The 18672-nt window shown below is 37.9% G+C and overlaps 2 protein-coding genes across 2 annotated transcripts; one reads left to right on the top strand and one right to left on the bottom strand.

Moving 5' to 3' along the window:
- Positions 1 to 154: 154 nt before the first annotated feature.
- On the bottom strand, positions 155 to 7446 carry nae1 (nedd8 activating enzyme E1 subunit 1). The gene is made up of 20 exons (XM_031276572.2): positions 7326 to 7446; positions 6787 to 6890; positions 6641 to 6701; positions 6509 to 6539; positions 6210 to 6281; positions 5958 to 6037; positions 5603 to 5712; positions 5169 to 5278; positions 4998 to 5060; positions 4819 to 4882; positions 4639 to 4730; positions 3473 to 3529; positions 3207 to 3340; positions 2947 to 3022; positions 2374 to 2413; positions 1680 to 1766; positions 1451 to 1543; positions 1121 to 1235; positions 958 to 1007; positions 155 to 844 (listed from the first exon to the last, which is right to left on the bottom strand). Exons 1-20 carry the CDS (start codon positions 7373 to 7375, stop codon positions 735 to 737), a joined length of 1599 nt encoding a protein of 532 aa, XP_031132432.1. The 5' UTR covers positions 7376 to 7446; the 3' UTR covers positions 155 to 734.
- Positions 7447 to 8991: 1545 nt separating this feature from the next.
- ca7 (carbonic anhydrase VII) lies at positions 8992 to 18441 on the top strand. The gene is made up of 7 exons (XM_031276584.2): positions 8992 to 9245; positions 9870 to 10067; positions 11870 to 11988; positions 12234 to 12329; positions 14046 to 14108; positions 14211 to 14366; positions 16326 to 18441. Exons 1-7 carry the CDS (start codon positions 9209 to 9211, stop codon positions 16443 to 16445), a joined length of 789 nt encoding a protein of 262 aa, XP_031132444.1. The 5' UTR covers positions 8992 to 9208; the 3' UTR covers positions 16446 to 18441.
- Positions 18442 to 18672: the final 231 nt, after the last annotated feature.

Raw genomic sequence — 18672 nt, 5'->3', positions numbered from 1 at the left:
AACTCAAAGTGTTTACTAGACTCTAGTTGAACAGAGATGAAACCGTGCAAGCCCAAAAGTGGACGGATGAGCAGAAGAGACAAATCATTTTTGCACACCGCAAGACACGTGTGCTGAACAACTTAACCTTTGTCATAAAATAAACACGTTCAGGTTAAATATTCAATGTCTTTATAGCAATGCATGAGAGTTAAACACTACATACAGCATGTTCATTTTTTTCATTTTAACCCAAAATCTTCCACCTTGTTTCAAACACAATACAATAAGAGACAGTTGTGATTAACGTATACACAGTGCTGCTACATTGTAATATGCCATACATAAATGTGAAGTTTCACAGATGAAATTATACATTAAGGTTTTGAATTTGTTAGAGTTCCAACTTTGTTTAATGTTGTCTGCCACACAAAGAAATGTTTGAAGAAAACCTCCGTGGGTGCTATCCTGATTTCTCCCCCTTCAAGAACTTTAAGGAAGAAGACAAGGCTGTATGGTCGATAGTCTAAAGAGTTCTGACCTTTGATCTTCTGCATGAGAAGCATTTTTGGGTTTAAGTGCACACATTTGGGCAGTGATCTCATTCAAATGTGATAAAAAAAAAAAAAAATCTTTCTTCATACTTTCAGTTTACAGTATAGATTTAATAAAGCAAGTTGGTAAATGCCTATTTTTTATCTTGCTCTGTTTTCTCTGATAATATCTGGAAGCAAACTCAGGATCAGTAACTGTATTCACAACTGTAAGGTAGCGGAGGTCTGTGACATTGCGTTGTAAATGAAAGTGTTGTTGAAGGGCACAAACTGGTGGCTGATGATCTTGATGGCCTCTTGAGCAGCAGATCCTAAAGAAACCCCATTGAAAAATGATAAATAAACATCTTGGAGTTATTAGCACTGTATAGGTGAGATATGCTGTCTTAGGTTCTTACATTCATGTAGAAAGCTAAAATATTACCTCCCAAAAAAGCAGCAACTGTGTGTGGCTCTGCTGCACCATATCGACAGCTGCAGATTATGAAAAGGGTAAAAAAAAAAAAAAGGAAAAAAAGATCATAATTATTTGGCACAGTCTTCAACAACCAGTCCAATCAGTAAACCCAGCAGTGGCCATGACTTACAACTCATGGATGTAATCGTCTTTGATGTTGACGTTGAGGCTGTACTCCTGCAGTAGGCTGTTCACACAGAGCTTCAGTTTGCTGATGTCGTCCTCCACTTGGTAGTTATAAACCCCTGGTAAGAGAGGACATAAAAGATGGGGATAAATAAAATCCTTTTATTTCTGTATACTGGCATGAGGAGGAAAAATTTACATTATTCTGCAGAATAAAATCAGACTATGATGTGTTTGATTTTGTGAAGCTGTAAGGTTTCAAGTCAGTTATATGGAGGAGTTTCACATCTTGTTCAAGTCTTTCAAGAACGATCAGTATAATCCTTGGCCGTACCTGGGTAGCGGGAGTGCTGCTGATAGAAACGATCAACAGCGCGAAACATGAGGTAGAACACCATCTCGCTATCTGGATTGTCCATGCTTGAGGCTGAGGACACACAGCTATCGTTAATAGGTGAATATGCTTTATGCTTACCAGGACGAGAAATGAGTACTAGCTCAAACAAATACCAATAAACAAGACTGAACAGTTCAATCAGAAAGGACATTCATCTCCAACTTACTGATTTCATCTTTGTTTACTGAATCCACACTATATTCTTCAGCCAGAGATCTGCAGCGCACCACCCTAAGAAAGAATGCGTTTTTACCTAGACGCCAACACAAATGCTTACAGTTAGCAATACACTTATTGCAGGTGCAGCAATAGTCATCAATAGAGCACATTATGCTCCACTTGTATGCAGAGTGAGTTCTCGAGACCAGCAGGAGCATACAGCGACAGCATTACAAATCTTAATCTGTCTGTGCTCAGAGAAATTAAAACCTTTGAAGTCAGAGAAGGCAACCCATGACAGACATGGAGCAAGACAAGTGCTGCTACATTAGTAACTAAATGGAACTGATGAAAATATAGCGTGAGGCAGTTTCAGTTCACATACACGTTTGTCTAAAAAGGTCCTCAGTAGGTTTATATGGATAAGAAGACACTAACTTCCATGAATAATCAGATCAGCCAGTGTAATTAATTAATGCATTATTTGAAGTAGATATTTTTACCAATTTCCAGGCGTAACATAACATTTGAGAATGTGTATGATTAGAAGTGTGACATAACGAAACCCCAACTCTGCATCATAATATAAAATAAATGCCTCCAAAAACAATCTATATAGTATATATTTGGACAGCATGTTGTATTAATCAGGTTGAAATCAGATTTGTATGCATGTTAACTGTATACTTCATAATACTTACAGAACAGTTTGATGTCCTTTTCAGAGATGCTCTCTGGTGGCTGGTGGAAAGGAAAAGGTAATTTCAATGGAAATCCATTTTAGTCAAATGCATTGTAAGTAACACAATATTCACCCATACATTGAGTATTTCAGGGCAAAACCTATCAAAAGTTACCAACCGCCAATTCTGTTGTAGATCTGAACAGTTTATCACAGATTTGGCTTCCAGAGTTAGTTAAACTTGTTTGGATGCAGTTGTAGGATGTATTTTGATGAATGCATATCCTTCAGTTATTTTTTTGTAGGAGCTTTTTTTTGTAGGGGCGCATCACATATTTTCTTTTGACCAGCGTTTGCTGAATAGATGTCCCTATAGTAACCATCTAAGTAGCTAATTGTTAGCCTGTGATTGTTGCCACAACAGTAATATTGTCCCTGTTTCTGGTGGGATACATCAAATCGAGTGCTTCCTAGTCACACCTTGTTAATCTGACCTATCAAACATTTATTTTAGATAGAAATGAACTGATTTAATTAAGCCCTAAATACAAACCCAGACTTCTTATTCAGTGACTACATGGCTACAACATACCTTTCCAACAGACTGCAATAGACGTTCTACATGCTTAGAAACAGCTGCTGCATCCTGCATGGCCTTTTCTCTGTAACTGAAATAAAACACAAAAATGAACAGCAACACAAACTAACATTATTAAATCATGCACTGTTAGAAAGAAAGATATAGAACCGAATGTACTGTTGGATAAGATAACGTTTAAAGTACTTTTCTGTTGCTCTCATGCCCGCTACAAATCTATCTACGCAGCTAGCACCCACATATTCCCCACTTACACATTTTGGAGGTTGATGAATTTCTGAGAGTCTGCGATCATATCTGGGATGGTTCCCCGTACAGGTAGACTTCCATTGCCTTCCTTGAGAGCAAACTCCTTGACAGCTTGCAGCATCACCCAGAAGGACGGGCTCTGGTGAACACGCACCAACAGAACGCACTTCACACTTTAAAAAATCATCTCAAAAACGACTTATCTGAAACTGTGATTATAACTATGTGTGTACTTTTTTAAAAGCATTCTCAGAAAAAAAAAAGTTGAAACCTGTGATGTGATGTTACACTGCTCACAATTGAAGAGGTCTTCAACAGCACTAGGAATCTGCAGAAACAAGAGACGTTACTAGAGGAGTCTCACTAGACTTGACTGTTAACTGTGACACTATAGAAAACAGACAGATTGCAAAAGGACTCACTTCCCGACTCAAGTAGAAGTACAGATACTTGTGTTAAAAAATACTCTGGTGAAAGTAGAAGTACTGATTTAACTTCTTTACTCAAGTAAAAGTAACAAAATACAGGCTTGGAAATTTACTTAAAGTATAAAAGTAAAAGTAGCCTTGCGAATGACAACCATTTTTGATGCAAAGCTACCTGGACCACACAAATGTTACTAGAGTGCAAGCTGAGAAACTTCAGTGGACATGGAAAAAAGGCTCTTTATATGCCATTGCCTACATTTTAAATGGATGTCTGCCAATAGGCCTAAAACATCACATATACAGTATGATTATTGTGACAGAGACTGGGACTCCAGGTTAATAAGATTCTGACTGAGTAGCAAGATAAGAATTAAATTGTGATTCTGTGAGAATTCACAGATCCACTTTCTCTTTTTTAATCTTCCCCTTAACATTGAAAGGAATGTACATATATGCGTGTGTGCTCAAATATGGCTTCTGGAAAGAAAATAAAGGATAAAATATGTCAAATCTCTGGGATCTCCGTTTTCTTCATTTTCAATCATGTTGCCGTCCATACTACTACGTGCTAACGTTACCGCCATCAAGCCGCAATGATTTGCTGCAAATGAATGCCGCCGAAACTGTCGAGTCGTCTTGTAGTGGTGCATCAAGTGCAATGTATATATTCCCATCCAATTAGATTGAATTTGGTATTGATGACGCGAAAAATAATAACGGTAACTTCACTGAAATTATTTGAAACTAAAGTAACGAGCCAATTTTGTAAAATGTAAGGAGTAGAAAGTACCGATATTCATGTAAAAAATGTAAGGTGTACAAGTAAAAAGTCGGCACAAAAATAAATAGTAAAGTAAAAATATCTGAAAGATCTACTTGAGTACAGTAACAAAGTATTTGTACTTCGTTACTTCCCATCTCTGAAAACAGACAGGGTTTAAAAGGTGACATATGTTCAATGGGACACACAATAACTCTTAAAAACCTAAGAGTATTTGAGATCCGGCACCTTGGTTGGATTTAAAGCAGTATTGACATTCTTAATAGCTTCCTCAAAGTTTTCTTCATCCTCTGGGACACCATTTTCATTCTTCAGGATCCCTGAAGGAAATAAAAATCACAGATAGGTTTGCATTATACAGCCAAGTCACTGAATTTAGGCAAATGCAATCCACAGGTCCACAAATACCTTCTCGAATGAACTGTCTAAAGGCCTCTTTCTCCTTGTAATTTTTCGGTGGCTGACAGTTGTGCTACAACGACAAAAGTATAGTGACATTTTATTGTACAGAAACACCAACAAAACAGTCAAGCATTAATATCAGCGATGGTGAATTTGTCAGTCTTGGCACAGAAAATGTACGGTACCTCACTGAGCCATTTCTCCAGGTGTTTAGCAACAATAATAATCCACGGCGTGTGACTGTGGTCCTGCAGATTAAATAAAGAATGCAGAGAAGAACTATCAGCTGTGTAAACCTGACATAGTTTAAACTGACTAATGACCACAGACAAATGTGCTGACCCCAAAGTACAAACCTTTTTGTCCATGCTGTCAAGGTCGTAGGACTGAATGTGGTTCTTGAATTCAGCAAAAGGCTGGTATAACCTCAGGTCCTCCAAGGCATTGTCTGGGTGGGATTCAATCACTGAAGAGAAGTGGTAAAATGTCAATATTCCTTTTTAAAAATTCAAATTTTAGATATAAACTACGAGCCACAGTAAAATGACGATGTACTAAAAAGAATAATCTCATGTAAATACTCATGACTATAGAGGGTCATTTATGAAATGTTATTTATCACAGTACTGCATTGGCAATTTCATGGGTTCATGCTCCACTGTGAACAGAAAGCATGACACATGTATAAATATGACATATATTAAAAGTCAAAATTAAAGGTTGTTATTTAAATGTGTAACAGTGTCATAATATGAGAAGTAGAATCAAAGTGAAATGCTGTTGAACTAACCTGTATGCTCCTGTACCGCTAGTCTCATGTAGCCAATCAGGCCGTAGCTTTTACAGACTAGGAAAGGGACAGAGGCACTCCACAGAACTGAGCCTAGCCTCAGACATGTGCTGTTGGATTTGAGAGAAGATTTTCCAAATTCATTTGGCAGAAAATATTCTTAATAAAAAAGGCAATTAAAAAATAAGGTTTCTACAAAAGAAGTAAATAAGTGTCAATCTTTATTATATTGCACAGATATTTTCTTTGAAATTACAGTAAAAATACTAGTCTAGCATACTTTATGTTGCTAAGTAATTGATCAATAACTCATTTGTTACAATGAAATTTGGAAGTAAAGAACTATATTGTATACCTTTCTGGCAATTGGACACCGATCACTATGGTAAACCTGTGGAAAAACTCTGGATCGTTGTCTAGAAGCTTGTCTGGACTCTGCAGGTGTAACAGAAAATAAAAGAGGGATCTCTGTCACTATCAGAGCGATGATACTGATCAATACATTTACGTATTTACACAGCGCATAATCAATTCCTTCCTACTGAAACATCACTGGTTACTGTTGTGAACATCTGTGGCACCATGTCAAAACATAAACAATACCAACCTCCTCGACAAAGTTTCCAGAGACATCACTGTTAAGTTCTTGTAGCAGCTCAGTGGCAGCCTGTGCTCTGTTCTGCAACGTACATAAAAACTAAGGTCAGGGCTAATACAAATGTGCAAATACAATGCACTTATATGATATATTATTCTAAAAAGAATATTAAAAATTAATTTATGAATTACCAAGGGGGGAGAGCTGCAGATGCAGGTAGCCAAAATAGGATAGGAAATAGTGTGTCTGTGTGTGCGCACTTGCAAATGTTCATAAAACATAAATTAATTTATTTGAGCAAAACATACCTTTCCAATGCTGTTGTTGCTAAGGAAAAAGCTGCAAAACAAGATCAAGAGGTCAACCTTGAACACACAAGTAAAACTAACACATATTCGTTATAGCTTAGATCAACTTTTTGAAAATAACTGCTGATTTACTTGTTTCCAACATCTTCCCCGGAGACTGTGTGCCCATCCACTATGGTGAATGCTCCAATGCCTGACAAAGAGATCAATGAATTCAATAAGAAAGATGCTTTCAATCAGCACCTGCTGCACCGACACAGAGCCACATCTGGTTTTACCTGGAAGCACGAGGTTCTTCAGTATCTCTGTTCCAGTTGCTGTGGCGTTGATGAGACAAACATGTGCATTCTCCAGGGATTCTTGACCATGGTCACCCCACAGTCTGAAACATACAGTAACATGGACATGTGTTGCCACCTAGTGATACAATCCATCCTCCACCGCTGTAAAAACACAGCAAGCCACTTTGCAGGAATGACTTAGCTAGCTAGCTAGTGCTGTGACAGCTTCAATAGCTTTGACTTACGTTACCATGTATTGTTACTTGCTTAACCATCAAACACAGTGAATATGAATGAGTTCAGTGACGGCTGTCATTAGAAAAACTGGTGGTTCTGATGGACGATCAAAAAACAATCATACTACCATATTAACCGTATAGCTAATAGCTGATGTTTTTAACATAGCTAACGCTAACTAACGTTGGCACTGCTGCCCCAACAATGTTTCTGCTGTGTCCTTTCAAATGAAATGCGCTCAACATTTATCTAAAATACCATAGATTCTCTGTGAGATCTACGATCTAGTTTAAATTTACCTGAGTTGTCTGTCGTATTTCTGTTCTTTGGAGGCTTTAGTGGCTGCCATAATATATTTGTATATTTCCAATGTCTATGGACCCGGTGACTGTAAAAATAAGACGACGCTGAAGTTGGCTTCCGATTCGCAGCTTCCGATTCGGCGGTTAAGAGGAAATTTAAAGGAAACTTAAAACCCCTACACCTAAGACTTGTCAAATCTGGACCAAATTATCCCAGAGAGGCTAAAGATTCTTAAAAACACAGTTTCAAATTTGTGAAAACGTTATTCTATTTGTGAAAATGCAATAAAGGGGGATTTCCCTGTTCTTTTTCATATGTAGACCACATAAGACCAGGTCCAGATCCAAAACCACTATACCTACACTTGTCAAATCTGGACCAAATTATCCCATATATATATATATATATATATATATATATATATATATATATATATATATATATATATATATATATATATATATATATTTGTGAAAATGCAATAAAGGAAGAATTCACGTATTCTAATGTGTCTGATGTGGTCTACATATGAAAACAACTGTGAAATCCCCCTCTATGGCACTTTCACAAATAGAATAAAGATTTCACAAATCTGAAACTGTGTTTGTAAGAATCTTTAGCCTCTCTGGGATAATTTGGTCCAGATTTGACAAGTCTAGGCGTAGTGGTTTTGGATCTGGACCTGGTCTAATGTGGTCTACATATGAAAAGAAACAGGGAAATCTCCCTTTATTGCATTTTCACAAATAGAATCAAGCTTTCACAAATCTGAAACTGGATTTTTAAGAAGCTTTAGCCACTCTAGGATAATTTGGTCCAGATTTGACAAGTCTTAGGTGTAGGGGTTTTGGATCTGGACCTGGAAAAAAACAGTGAAAGCTAACTTCAGCTTTAAGTTTTCCTTAAATTTCCCCTTAACCGCCGAATCGGAAGCTGCGAATCGGAAGCCAACTTCAGCGTTGTATATCCTCAATGACAGATTCGACACAAACATTCGCCTGTGAAAATTCAGCTGCGTACTTTCGACACAAATTCTGACTCATGTAATGGAGACCTGAACTGGCATTAGGTTGTTAAATTGTGAAAGCCTATAAATAATGTGTCAGTACGACAAGCTTCATGGAACTTTCCTGCAAATTTACTGAATATATACAGTAAAAAATAAAACGTGTTGGAGACTGTAGCGTGCGTAGACCTCCCGGAGGAAGGGGCAACAACAAAGGAGCAGCATCCATGGATGATAATTATATTAACAACATCTCGCATCTCACCGATCTCCCCAGAAATGGTGAGATAAATCTGACAAGTGGGAACTTTGTGGACATTTGTGGCAACCAGAGCAGCAATTATGATTATATATATATATATATATATATATATATATATATATATATATATATATATATATATATATATATATATATATATATATATATATTGTTTTAAAGTTACACTTTAATATCCAGAAGTGGATGTATTCATGGGTGACATAATAAGTAACGTTAGGCTAGCTTATAATAATAATAATAATAATAATAATAATAATAATAATAATAATAATAATAATATCAAACATGCTCTAGCCTAACATTAATATTTTTTTAATTATTACACTACATGCAAAATGTCATTACATTTTCATAGATTTTATCTTATTGTGTGTGTGTGTGTGTGTGTGTGTGTGTGTGTGTGAGGGGCGTGTCACGAAAGGGGCGGGTCATCAAGAGAGGGATAATTGACAATCCCCTTCAGCCACTACATAAACTTCATCAATAGCTCCCCGTGTGATATTCTGACTTTGTCAACGTGCGCACCGGAGTGCAGGAGTCAAACACTGAGAGCTTGGCCTGACTTGAATCCACTAAACGTTACGGGGACAATGACAGGGAATCCCTGGGGATATGGAAAACAGGACGGTAAGATCTCACAGCATCCAGGCTCCCCATCCATAGTGGAGGCATTTTAACCTTCTATCCTACAATGCATGTTTAGGCTACTGTTGTTTCGTTTTGCTGGGGGGGCATTGCGTGTTTATCCAGAGGAGCAACGCTGTTAATGCGAGATTAGCTACATGCTTAAAGAGATGCCTGCTGTCACCTTTATTGCCTTTCCACCCGATTTGTCCTGGACTATTGACTGAGAGACATTGCATTGCCAAGTTGCTCTTTTTACTGTGCTACATTGTTTAGTGTGGATGAGACCGTATTGAATGAATTTCACTGATTTGTTTTTGACACTTGGGGTCTTTATTTACCCTGATGATGGTCCCACCTGTGAGTTGTTACTTTGGAAACAGCCCTTGATCAGTCAGTGGTTTACAGTAGCTTTAACTAAGTGGCTGTATTAAATTAGAAACTATTACTGTGCTTTGGAAAGAATGTAATATTTTTCTTTACAGTGAAATCTTTTAATCTTTTTTTTTTTTTACATACATTTGATCATCACCCCATGAATTAGAGCTGAAGGCATATGTGCAGTACTGTGTGTATTAAAGCTGTAGAACATTTTCTGTTGATTGCTTATGGTCTTTTTATGCTAAGGTCCTTCTGTATGGCACAAAAACTACCCTGTTGCCGAGGGGGACCGGCAGTCTCCCATTGACATCGTCCCTCATCAGGCTTCACATGACCCCAGTCTGGGTCCGATTGTCCTGAACTACGATAAGTGTACCTCCATCAAAATTGCCAACAATGGACACTCTGTTGTTGTGGAGTTTGAGGACTCTGATGACCGTTCAGGTGAGAAAAAAATTGGTTTATTTATCAATTAAAGTTTAGTCTCTTTTTTCTTTCTTTTTATTTATTTATTTTTTAAATTTTTTTTAAAGAAAGCAAAAAATCCCACCTACAAACAAGCAACCAATCCATTCAAGTATGATCTGCTGCTTTAAGAGCTGCACAATCTACTTTGGTGGTGAAAATAAAATAAACAGAAATGTGAAGGGATAGTAACGGCTAGGCAAGGAACAATGTGCATTGATATGACATGACCTACTATTAAAAGGTTATTGACTGATTTGTAATTATTGACAGAGATCACAGTTCAGGGATAATCTGTCTGTACTATAAACGTTTACATTCAATAAACATATGTTTTGAAAGGTGGGATTACCTTTTTATTTTTTGAAAAGTGCAAACCTTGCACATAACTGACCATAATCAAAGGTTATACATAAACCCCTGATTATGCTGCAGGGAAGTTCAGCCAGCAGTTAACTGTATGAGTATCTGTCTGCTGGACAAGAGATGTTATAACCTCATGTGATCTCAATGGTTATTATGACCCTATTTGCTTTTATCACTGGGTGGGTCCATGTTAACCACCCTGTCATTATCATGAATGATATGCTCAGAAATGTGGGGCTGTTTGTTGTTTCCACAGAGCATGCAAGTAGCTATCACCAAAAGTAATTAATGAAAGAGGAGACCTGTAGGAAAACTAATGCACTTCCTCAGCACTTTTCTGCAGTTTAAATGAGGTGCACAAATCCCCTAAACCTGCTGTTGTCAGTTTGGTCTGGGTGTACACATGCATATATTCACAATATGAAAGTGTTCTGTGTCACTGTTGTTTGTGTAAGAAAAGGAAGATAGAATAAAATAGATAAAAGCTTATATTAAGACACATATGTATAACATGTACAATAATTCAAACTTTTAACAATATATCATATTACAGTCTCAAAGATCTGGCGTTGAATGGGTTAAGTTAATTATAATGAATGCATTTCTTTCATCAGGAAGTCATTAACGTTAGCATTCCCAATGTCAGGATTTACAACATTATATCACCTTTTAACTACCTGATTTAGCACATCAGTTATTTATAAGTGGCTATCCACTAATCACATTGTATTCTTTATACCTGATACTATCACAATTTTGCTGTTAACAGATTTCCTTTTAATAAATCACATTGTTCTTGTGGTTATCCTACATCTATATTGTAAGATGGACCAGATAAATGTTTTTCTTTCTGTGCCATTTATGCCTCACTAATCTGACCTGGACTGGTGTGACATGTTTGTCAGAAGGATGTCAGCAGCATCACAATGAATAACAGTCAGATTAGACTGGTGTTCATACCCAGCAGTGCAAGCCATAGGCTCTGAAAACAGTTTATTCTGACATATATATTTTTCTATTCATCCTTGTTGGCCAAAGGACTTGAATGGAAAGCTAAACCCAGCCAAATCTAGCTTTAATGTTGCTTTATTTAGGATAGGATTGGCTATTTGTGTCTCCGACTAAAGCTTTTGCCACAAAGCTCTAATGATCGATTTGTTCGTGAAGAAGGCGGCCTTTCTGTTGGTGCTCATGTCTCAGCTTTGAGTTAGCAATTGAATAAAGTATGCTGGGTGTTACCAGGTTGACTCATTCTGCAGTGGTACCAAACTGTTTAGATGATGCTGCACACAGGATGCCCTCTGCAGCGTTCTGCTGGAAAGCAGTTTGTCTAACACCAACAGAGTGGTTTGGGTGTGGGTGAACATTTCTATAATTTTTCTTTATTTTTTTTTTTTACATCTCATCTTCTACAGTGATCCAGGGAGGCCCGCTTGGTAACCCCTACAGGCTGAAACAGTTTCACTTCCACTGGGGTGGAAAGGACTGCCATGGGTCTGAGCACACTGTTGCAGGGAATAGCTATGCATCTGAGGTCAGTGTCTGAATACTTCAGTGTGTCTGTGTCTAATTACCTAAACAAAGAATAACACATTTTTGTCTAAGGTGTGTAGTAAGGTATATGTGGTAACATCATTTTGTATGAAATAAAATCAACAGCTTTGGATGCTAATAATTACCTTAATTTTCCATCTGCGTATCAATATCGTATGTGACTTAATTTAACTAAAAAAGCCAGTTTTGTTTCTTTCTTTCTTTCTTCCTATTTGCCCCCTCCAGCTTCATTTAGTACACTGGAATGCTGTCAAGTACAAGACGTTTGGGGAGGCGGCAACAGCTCCTGACGGCCTCGCTGTCCTCGGCATCTTCTTAGAAGTAAGATGTTTCTTTTCAGTGCAGTCACATTTTCTATCCCTGTGCCCCCTTTCTTCTCCGTTTCATATCGGTGTAACAGTTTCGCAGTTGTTTTTTAGGTCATGGCAACTTGAGCAGAAACAAAGGCAGAATGATGTGTTGCAGTCCAGCAATACTGCACGCATTCAGAATTTTATCTTTACTTAAAGTGACTATATGAAACTTTTTTTTTTTTAATGTTTCTGAAGCTCTTTCATTTTTCATACAATGATCTTAAATGACCTGTAACAGCAAACGAGACTAACAGTGAAAAGAATGCTATTTTTTATATAGTTTTCAGTAAGGCCTTTGCCCGGGTCCGATTTTTCCCGCAAAGTCACAGAATGATTTGCGGCAGGTAGACGCCGCTACAGTAACACATTCTGAAGGGTCACAGATTTGTTGTAACACCGGGAAAAGCCTGTGTCCAGCCAGGTAAAAGGAAGCAGGATATTTCTTTATATAGGCCTAATTGTATTTACATTTTTATTTTTTTAAGTTATCTGTTGTAGTCATGGCTGATACTGGGGCAGGGCCATCACAGAAAAGAAGGAAATTAAACAAAGAACAACTAAAAGCTAAACAGGAAAGTGAAAGAAGACGGGCGATAACGCGAGTCAACTTCGGTCGGGCTTTTAACAGATGGAGACAATTACGGGATTGTAAATGATTCAAAACGGACCCCAAATTGGTCCTCAGGTAAGTAATATGTCTATTTCATTCATAGAATAACTTTACAATGTGCGATGTGGTTGTACGCCAGTAGCCTAGATTAAATGACACCCCCCTTCCATTTAGCGCAGACGTTTTACTCTGTGTTTGTGTTGGCCTACTATTTCCTTTAACTTTGTCCCCCTATAATGTTACTTGTGTAAAGCGTCCTTGGGTTTCATGAAATGCGCTATATAAATCTAAATTATTATTATTATGTTGGTTGCTACAACAAACTCTTAATACTTTGGCTCGTGACACAGTGACAGTGATACCCGGTTTAGCTCACGAGACATCCAAAGTAGGCTAAGTTACCGTATGCAACACTTGAAATGCAACGATGCATGTGTAACGTATTCTCCTATTATAAATGAATTAATTTTTGTCTGAGCAAAACATTCATTGCGACTATGTGACCTCCCCGTAATGCTAACTCAGTAATCTACAGTGGGCAATAAAGCACTGTAAAGAAAAGACCTTTACGACAGGAGTGGTAAAAACACTACTGCTTTTGTCCAAAGTGGCCGCTAGAATGAAACACATAGCCACTTTAATTATTTGCATTCTTTTTGTGTACATAAACCATTGCTGCATAGCATGGTAATCAGACTGAATTAATATTTCGTTTTACCTCACATTTTAAATCGCTCACACAAATCTAAGATGTGGGCGCTTATTTCAAAAGGTTTTACAAGTTGTACGAGAAAAGGATTAGTCACAAAGCTGCATACGTGACATCAGTTGCGTGTAGCTGAAAACCTACTGCTGTTATGTGTTGTGAGGAGAGTATTTGCTCCCTTCACCAGTGTTGTGTTGCTGCAACCTATGTGTTTTGTGTAAGCTTCAACAAAAATGTAATAATTTGTAGTAATAATAATAATAATAATAATAATAATAATAATAATAACAATAATAATAATGTATAAAGATTTGTTATGGATTCCCTCAAAGACACAAATCAAATTCAAATCTTGCCTATTACGTAAGACAGGTGACGACCACAGATGGCTCCACGCGATAACAGACGTTCTGTACACGGTCAAGTTTAAGGTGAGTACTATGGTTGTCGCTGGATTTTATTACATTTAGTAATCATGTGGTTTATGAACTGCTTTCAGTATAAAAGCTGTTGTCTTTGTATTTCCGTTACAGGGCAGTGTCACAGATTTCAAAGGTTTCAACCCCAAGTGCCTTCTGCCCAGCAGCCTCCACTACTGGACCTACCTGGGATCACTGACCACACCCCCCCTGCACGAGAGCGTCACCTGGATCGTCGTAAAGGATCCAATCATAGTGTCTGAAAAACAGGTGTATGTTGCAAACATGTTTCTCTGACCACAATACATGCAGGTTTCCAACACGTAAAACACTGTAGTAGTTATTCCTTGTTCCAGGTCATTCGTGCACAGCATTAACCCCAATCCATTAGTGGGCAACCCCTCTGGCGTTAGATAGATAGATAGATAGATAGATAGATAGATAGATAGATAGATAGATAGATAGATAGATATTTGAGTTAAATAGATATTTGAGTTAAATAACACTGTGGCACACAGTTACCTGGAAACAGAACTTGTATGTTTCATCTGTACAGTAAGTCAGTGGAGCTCAAGGCATTGATGCTGCAGTTGATCAGTCAGTTGTGACATCCATGTTTCCTGGCCTGTATAGTTTTAGGCTATGCTCCGCTAGGCTCCTAAGTTCCACTGCCTCCTTGTTGTCAAACCACAGTTGAGCATCACTGCATCAGTATGCCAGTAGTTGTTGGGGTGGGTGTGAGGTGCTGGGGTTTACCTATTTGCTGTAGCATGTCCAGAAATGTACTGTTTGAGTATGGTGCTATATTTACAGGCCAGAACAGAAGGCATCATTCATGGGGATGCCGTGTTTAGGGTTGACGTGTTTTTATCCACCCCTCTTAGCACTGACTCTTAACCCCCCTTGCACAGTCAGTACACATTACATTAACACACATCCTATTACCATTGCCCATATTACAGTACCAGTCAAACGTTTGGACACACTTTCTCATTCAAGTGAATGGGAAAGTGTACCCAAACCTTTGAATTGTACTGTATATTAATTGTGAACTTTTGTACATCCAGATTAATATTTAGCACAACTTGAACAAAACCGTAAAGCCTTAAAACAGTTATATTGTTGTATTGTTTTTTATATATTTTTATTGTAAAATTTCTGTTTTATATTTTTTCTTTAACTGTTGCAGTACTCTGCTCAAGTCAACTGGGGCACCAAAGCAAATTTCATTACTTACTATGGCAATACATTTTTTTTCTGATTCTGAAATTAATCAGAAAATGTAGGTCTGGTATGTTGTTGACAAGTTAAGCTGAGTAACCAGATGCCTGCAGCACATATGCCTTCCAGGTCCACCTGTGAGTTGGCCCTGGGGCGACTGCTGCCAGCCTCTGGATTATACTCGCACACTGTGTTGATCTTTTCTAGTCTAGTTCTCCATGTTTAACTCCAGGACTGTACATGAGGAATCAGGTTTTAATGACAGTGGCACCTCGAGTGTAGCCGTGAACGGTCCGCCTGTAAACCCATGTGTGTAGCATAGCTGGGGGTGAGGGCAACTGGCCTCACAACCTATGACTCCAGGCCTCAAGCCTTTGATCCCTTCCAGCCGATTATCCTGACGGATGGGTGACTGGATGGGTGCAGGGCTTTAATTGAGAAATGCTTGCATGGAGATCCAGCAGGGAAAAGCCCTTATATAACGGTATTATTTTGTTTTTAATTTCCCCTCATAATGGACATGGAGCTAAAAGAAATACTAAAAAGAGGGTGGGATGTGAGGGTAGGTTTACATATTGGAAGTGGAATTAATTAAAGAATAAGTCAGGTAATATTCAATATATTTCTTATTATCAAATGTGTTTTAAAAGAACCTAACAACAATAAATTGATCCTACTTAAAAGTATTGTATGTTTAGCCAAAGCTTGACATATCTTATCCCTCTGTGCCATAGAGCTCCATTGTTGTCCAAAACCAACTCAACAAATCACAAACAAATCAGTGAGTCACACAGCTGCACACACAGGATAGGAAAGTCAAAAAAGTATTCAGAGACTAAATAATGTCCTGTTGGCTTTGGTCTTCTAATGGGATTTGTTGATAATAGCATACAGAAAAAAAGTCTTATCCTTTAACATGCTTATACCAGTGTCTAGTGTGGAGAAAAGGTGAACAAATCAATTTATTTGCAAAAATATCATTCTGTCTTTCTGTCTCTTCCAATGCAGCTGGGCAAGTTTAGAATGCTTGTGTTCACTGGAGAGGAAGAGGATCAGAGGATACGCATGGAAAACAACTTCAGGCCTCCCCAGCCTCTCAAAGGCAGGAAAGTGCGTTCCTCCAATTAATGTGACCCCAAGACATCTAAAGATGTCAAGATAACAAAGGCTCTTTCAGATCACAATAAATGCATTCATTTGATTGTACTTTTTAACCTCATGGTAGCTTCTCCTGGGGATTTCTGATATACTGTGGACAGAAGAGTAATTCTCATCACTGCCAGCACATTGAGATGTTTGTGTCCCTCTACTAGTCAGAAGCGAATGACAGACAGAGGAATCATTTTTTGAATGATTTAGGAAAAAAACAAAAGGAATGTTTTGAAGCAATATAATAATATTAAGACTTTGCAGGTTTGCTATTTGACTACTATGTGGTATTTGGAGATATTATTATAACTATATGTTAGCGAAGATTCAAAGGCTGGATGTGTCAATAGCTGTTTAAGGAAAATGAGTTTTGCTGAGACGAGCTCTTGCAAGGTGCTATTACTGTATATGTAACTATTCTATGCAACTAGTAAGTCTGTATACCCGCACAGTCTGTTTGTTTGCAGACTGGTATCACACCACTCTGACGTCTGCAGATTCAAGGCCTCAGCCTCCTTACTGATCCCAAATGATCCCCCGTTGATCCAGCCTGTTGCTGGTGGATTCCCAGTCCTTGTGCCATAGATCCCTTCCAGTCCAACAATCCCAACTGGAGGTGGGATTGGATTAGCGCTGTGTTTGCTTAAACTTCTCTGTTTGGCCATGACTTCGTAGGGCATCAAAGTCTCAGGTCTTTTAGAGCTCAAGAGACTGAGCTATTTACCACCAGCAGGTATTATTTTTAGCATGCTCTCTAGATTTATCAAAAGCCTGTGTTCACAACTATTTCTCATTTAGGATTCATTAAACTCCAGCAGCCCTAACAAGGGGACAATGAATTCAATATTTCAATCAAACTCAGGATCTTTATCTTCAAAGTGTCGCATTTCCTGGTCACGTGTTTCTACTATGCAGGAGGTGACGCACACTGCTATTAAGAGCTCACCTCTGTAAGAGAAACACATGCACAGTCCAGTATGCAAATGCCTGACAGAGGCCCTGTTGTCTCACTTGGGAGAGTTATGGCAGCTTTTTGTAATGCTGGTCCTTTTTTAGATGGACTTGTATTTTACTAATACAGCGGTATGGCCGGGAAAAATGTATTTTGTTCACATATAACGAAACGCACACATTAAGAATGGCACCTCAGTTATGATTGTTTTATGTTGTTGATGTGAAAGAACATTAAAATTGTAATTTCTGGGTAGTTTGAATATGTTTGTAATGCATTCAAAGTCTTGCCATGTGTGCTAAATGAAATAAATTTCAAAGTCCTTTTGTTTTACAGAGTTTTCTTCTCACATTTGAAGCCAATTTTTTTAGACCGACATTTACAGAAACAAGAGCCTTACTTGATCATTTGGGATATTCTAACTATGGTTCTGCTATCAACCAAAAAACTGCTACTTTATTGTGTTGCTATTTTGGTGTTTGAAAAAACAATGGCAAACAGAAGAGTACAAGCAGACATTTACATTCATGAAATACCGTTGGCAATTTCTCTTCTAACTAAAAAGCATTATTCACCTCTGTTTAAGGTGCTGAGTCTTGTACCTGGTATCTACAATATATTTTTGGACATTGAAGCAAATGTTCAAACTCTCTCACTGATCGGAAGTAGTACTGGTTTCAAGCTAATTAGTAGCCAGGTTTTAGCCTAGAGGAGGTGAGGGACGGAGAGAAGGATGGGCTGTGATCATGGTCAATTATTTACCAACTGTGTTCATTGAGCCGCTTTATTTGGCCCTTAAATTCAGCATGGCAAAGCGTTTGTAGTTAATATTAACAGACCAATATTGTTATAAATACTGATTGGTTGTGGCTGTAATGTGGAGGGAGGCCATTACATCTGTTTGCTCCTGTACGTGTGTTTCTGTCTTGGTTTTCTAAATGGGACAAATAAATAAAGAATGTCCTTGTATCAATGATGTAGGCTGTATCCAATAATGAAATAAAGTAGGTATATTTATTGTCATGTACCTCTGACCCTTTTACTGTAAATAAGATACTGTACATAGAGGGAAAAACCCTCCCTGTCATTAAAGTATGTGGCTACAATATTAGTCCAGTAGATGGCATGATGGAGGTCTATATTGTGTATTCTTATATTCCGTATACTTTTCCTACTTCTATATTTGGATTGGGTTTACCAGATGATAATTGTTACAAAACATTTTAATTGAAATGGAGTTTAGTTTAGGCTATT

The sequence above is a fragment of the Sander lucioperca genome, chromosome 3 (genome assembly GCF_008315115.2).
Source record: "Sander lucioperca isolate FBNREF2018 chromosome 3, SLUC_FBN_1.2, whole genome shotgun sequence".
Taxonomy (NCBI): Eukaryota; Metazoa; Chordata; class Actinopteri; order Perciformes; family Percidae; genus Sander; species Sander lucioperca.
The sequence above is the reverse complement of the archived record's forward strand: the minus strand, read 5'-3'. Positions and strand labels throughout refer to the sequence as shown.

What these genes read in the sequence shown, in the direction of transcription:
- nae1 (XM_031276572.2), bottom strand. Translation starts at nt 7,375, where the DNA reads ATGGCAGCCACTAAAGCCTCCAAAGAACAGAAATACGACAGACAACTC. An exon ending in GACGATTACATCCATGAGTT is followed by an intron (nt 1,008 to 1,120) that starts GTAAGTCATGGC and finishes CATAATCTGCAG; the next exon opens with CTGTCGATATGGTGCAGCAG. An exon ending in AGTTGCTGCTTTTTTGGGAG is followed by an intron (nt 845 to 957) that starts GTAATATTTTAG and finishes GGGTTTCTTTAG; the next exon opens with GATCTGCTGCTCAAGAGGCC.
- ca7 (XM_031276584.2), top strand. Translation starts at nt 9,209, where the DNA reads ATGACAGGGAATCCCTGGGGATATGGAAAACAGGACG. An exon ending in GGGATATGGAAAACAGGACG is followed by an intron (nt 9,246 to 9,869) that starts GTAAGATCTCAC and finishes TTTTATGCTAAG; the next exon opens with GTCCTTCTGTATGGCACAAA. An exon ending in TCATAGTGTCTGAAAAACAG is followed by an intron (nt 14,367 to 16,325) that starts GTGTATGTTGCA and finishes CTTCCAATGCAG; the next exon opens with CTGGGCAAGTTTAGAATGCT.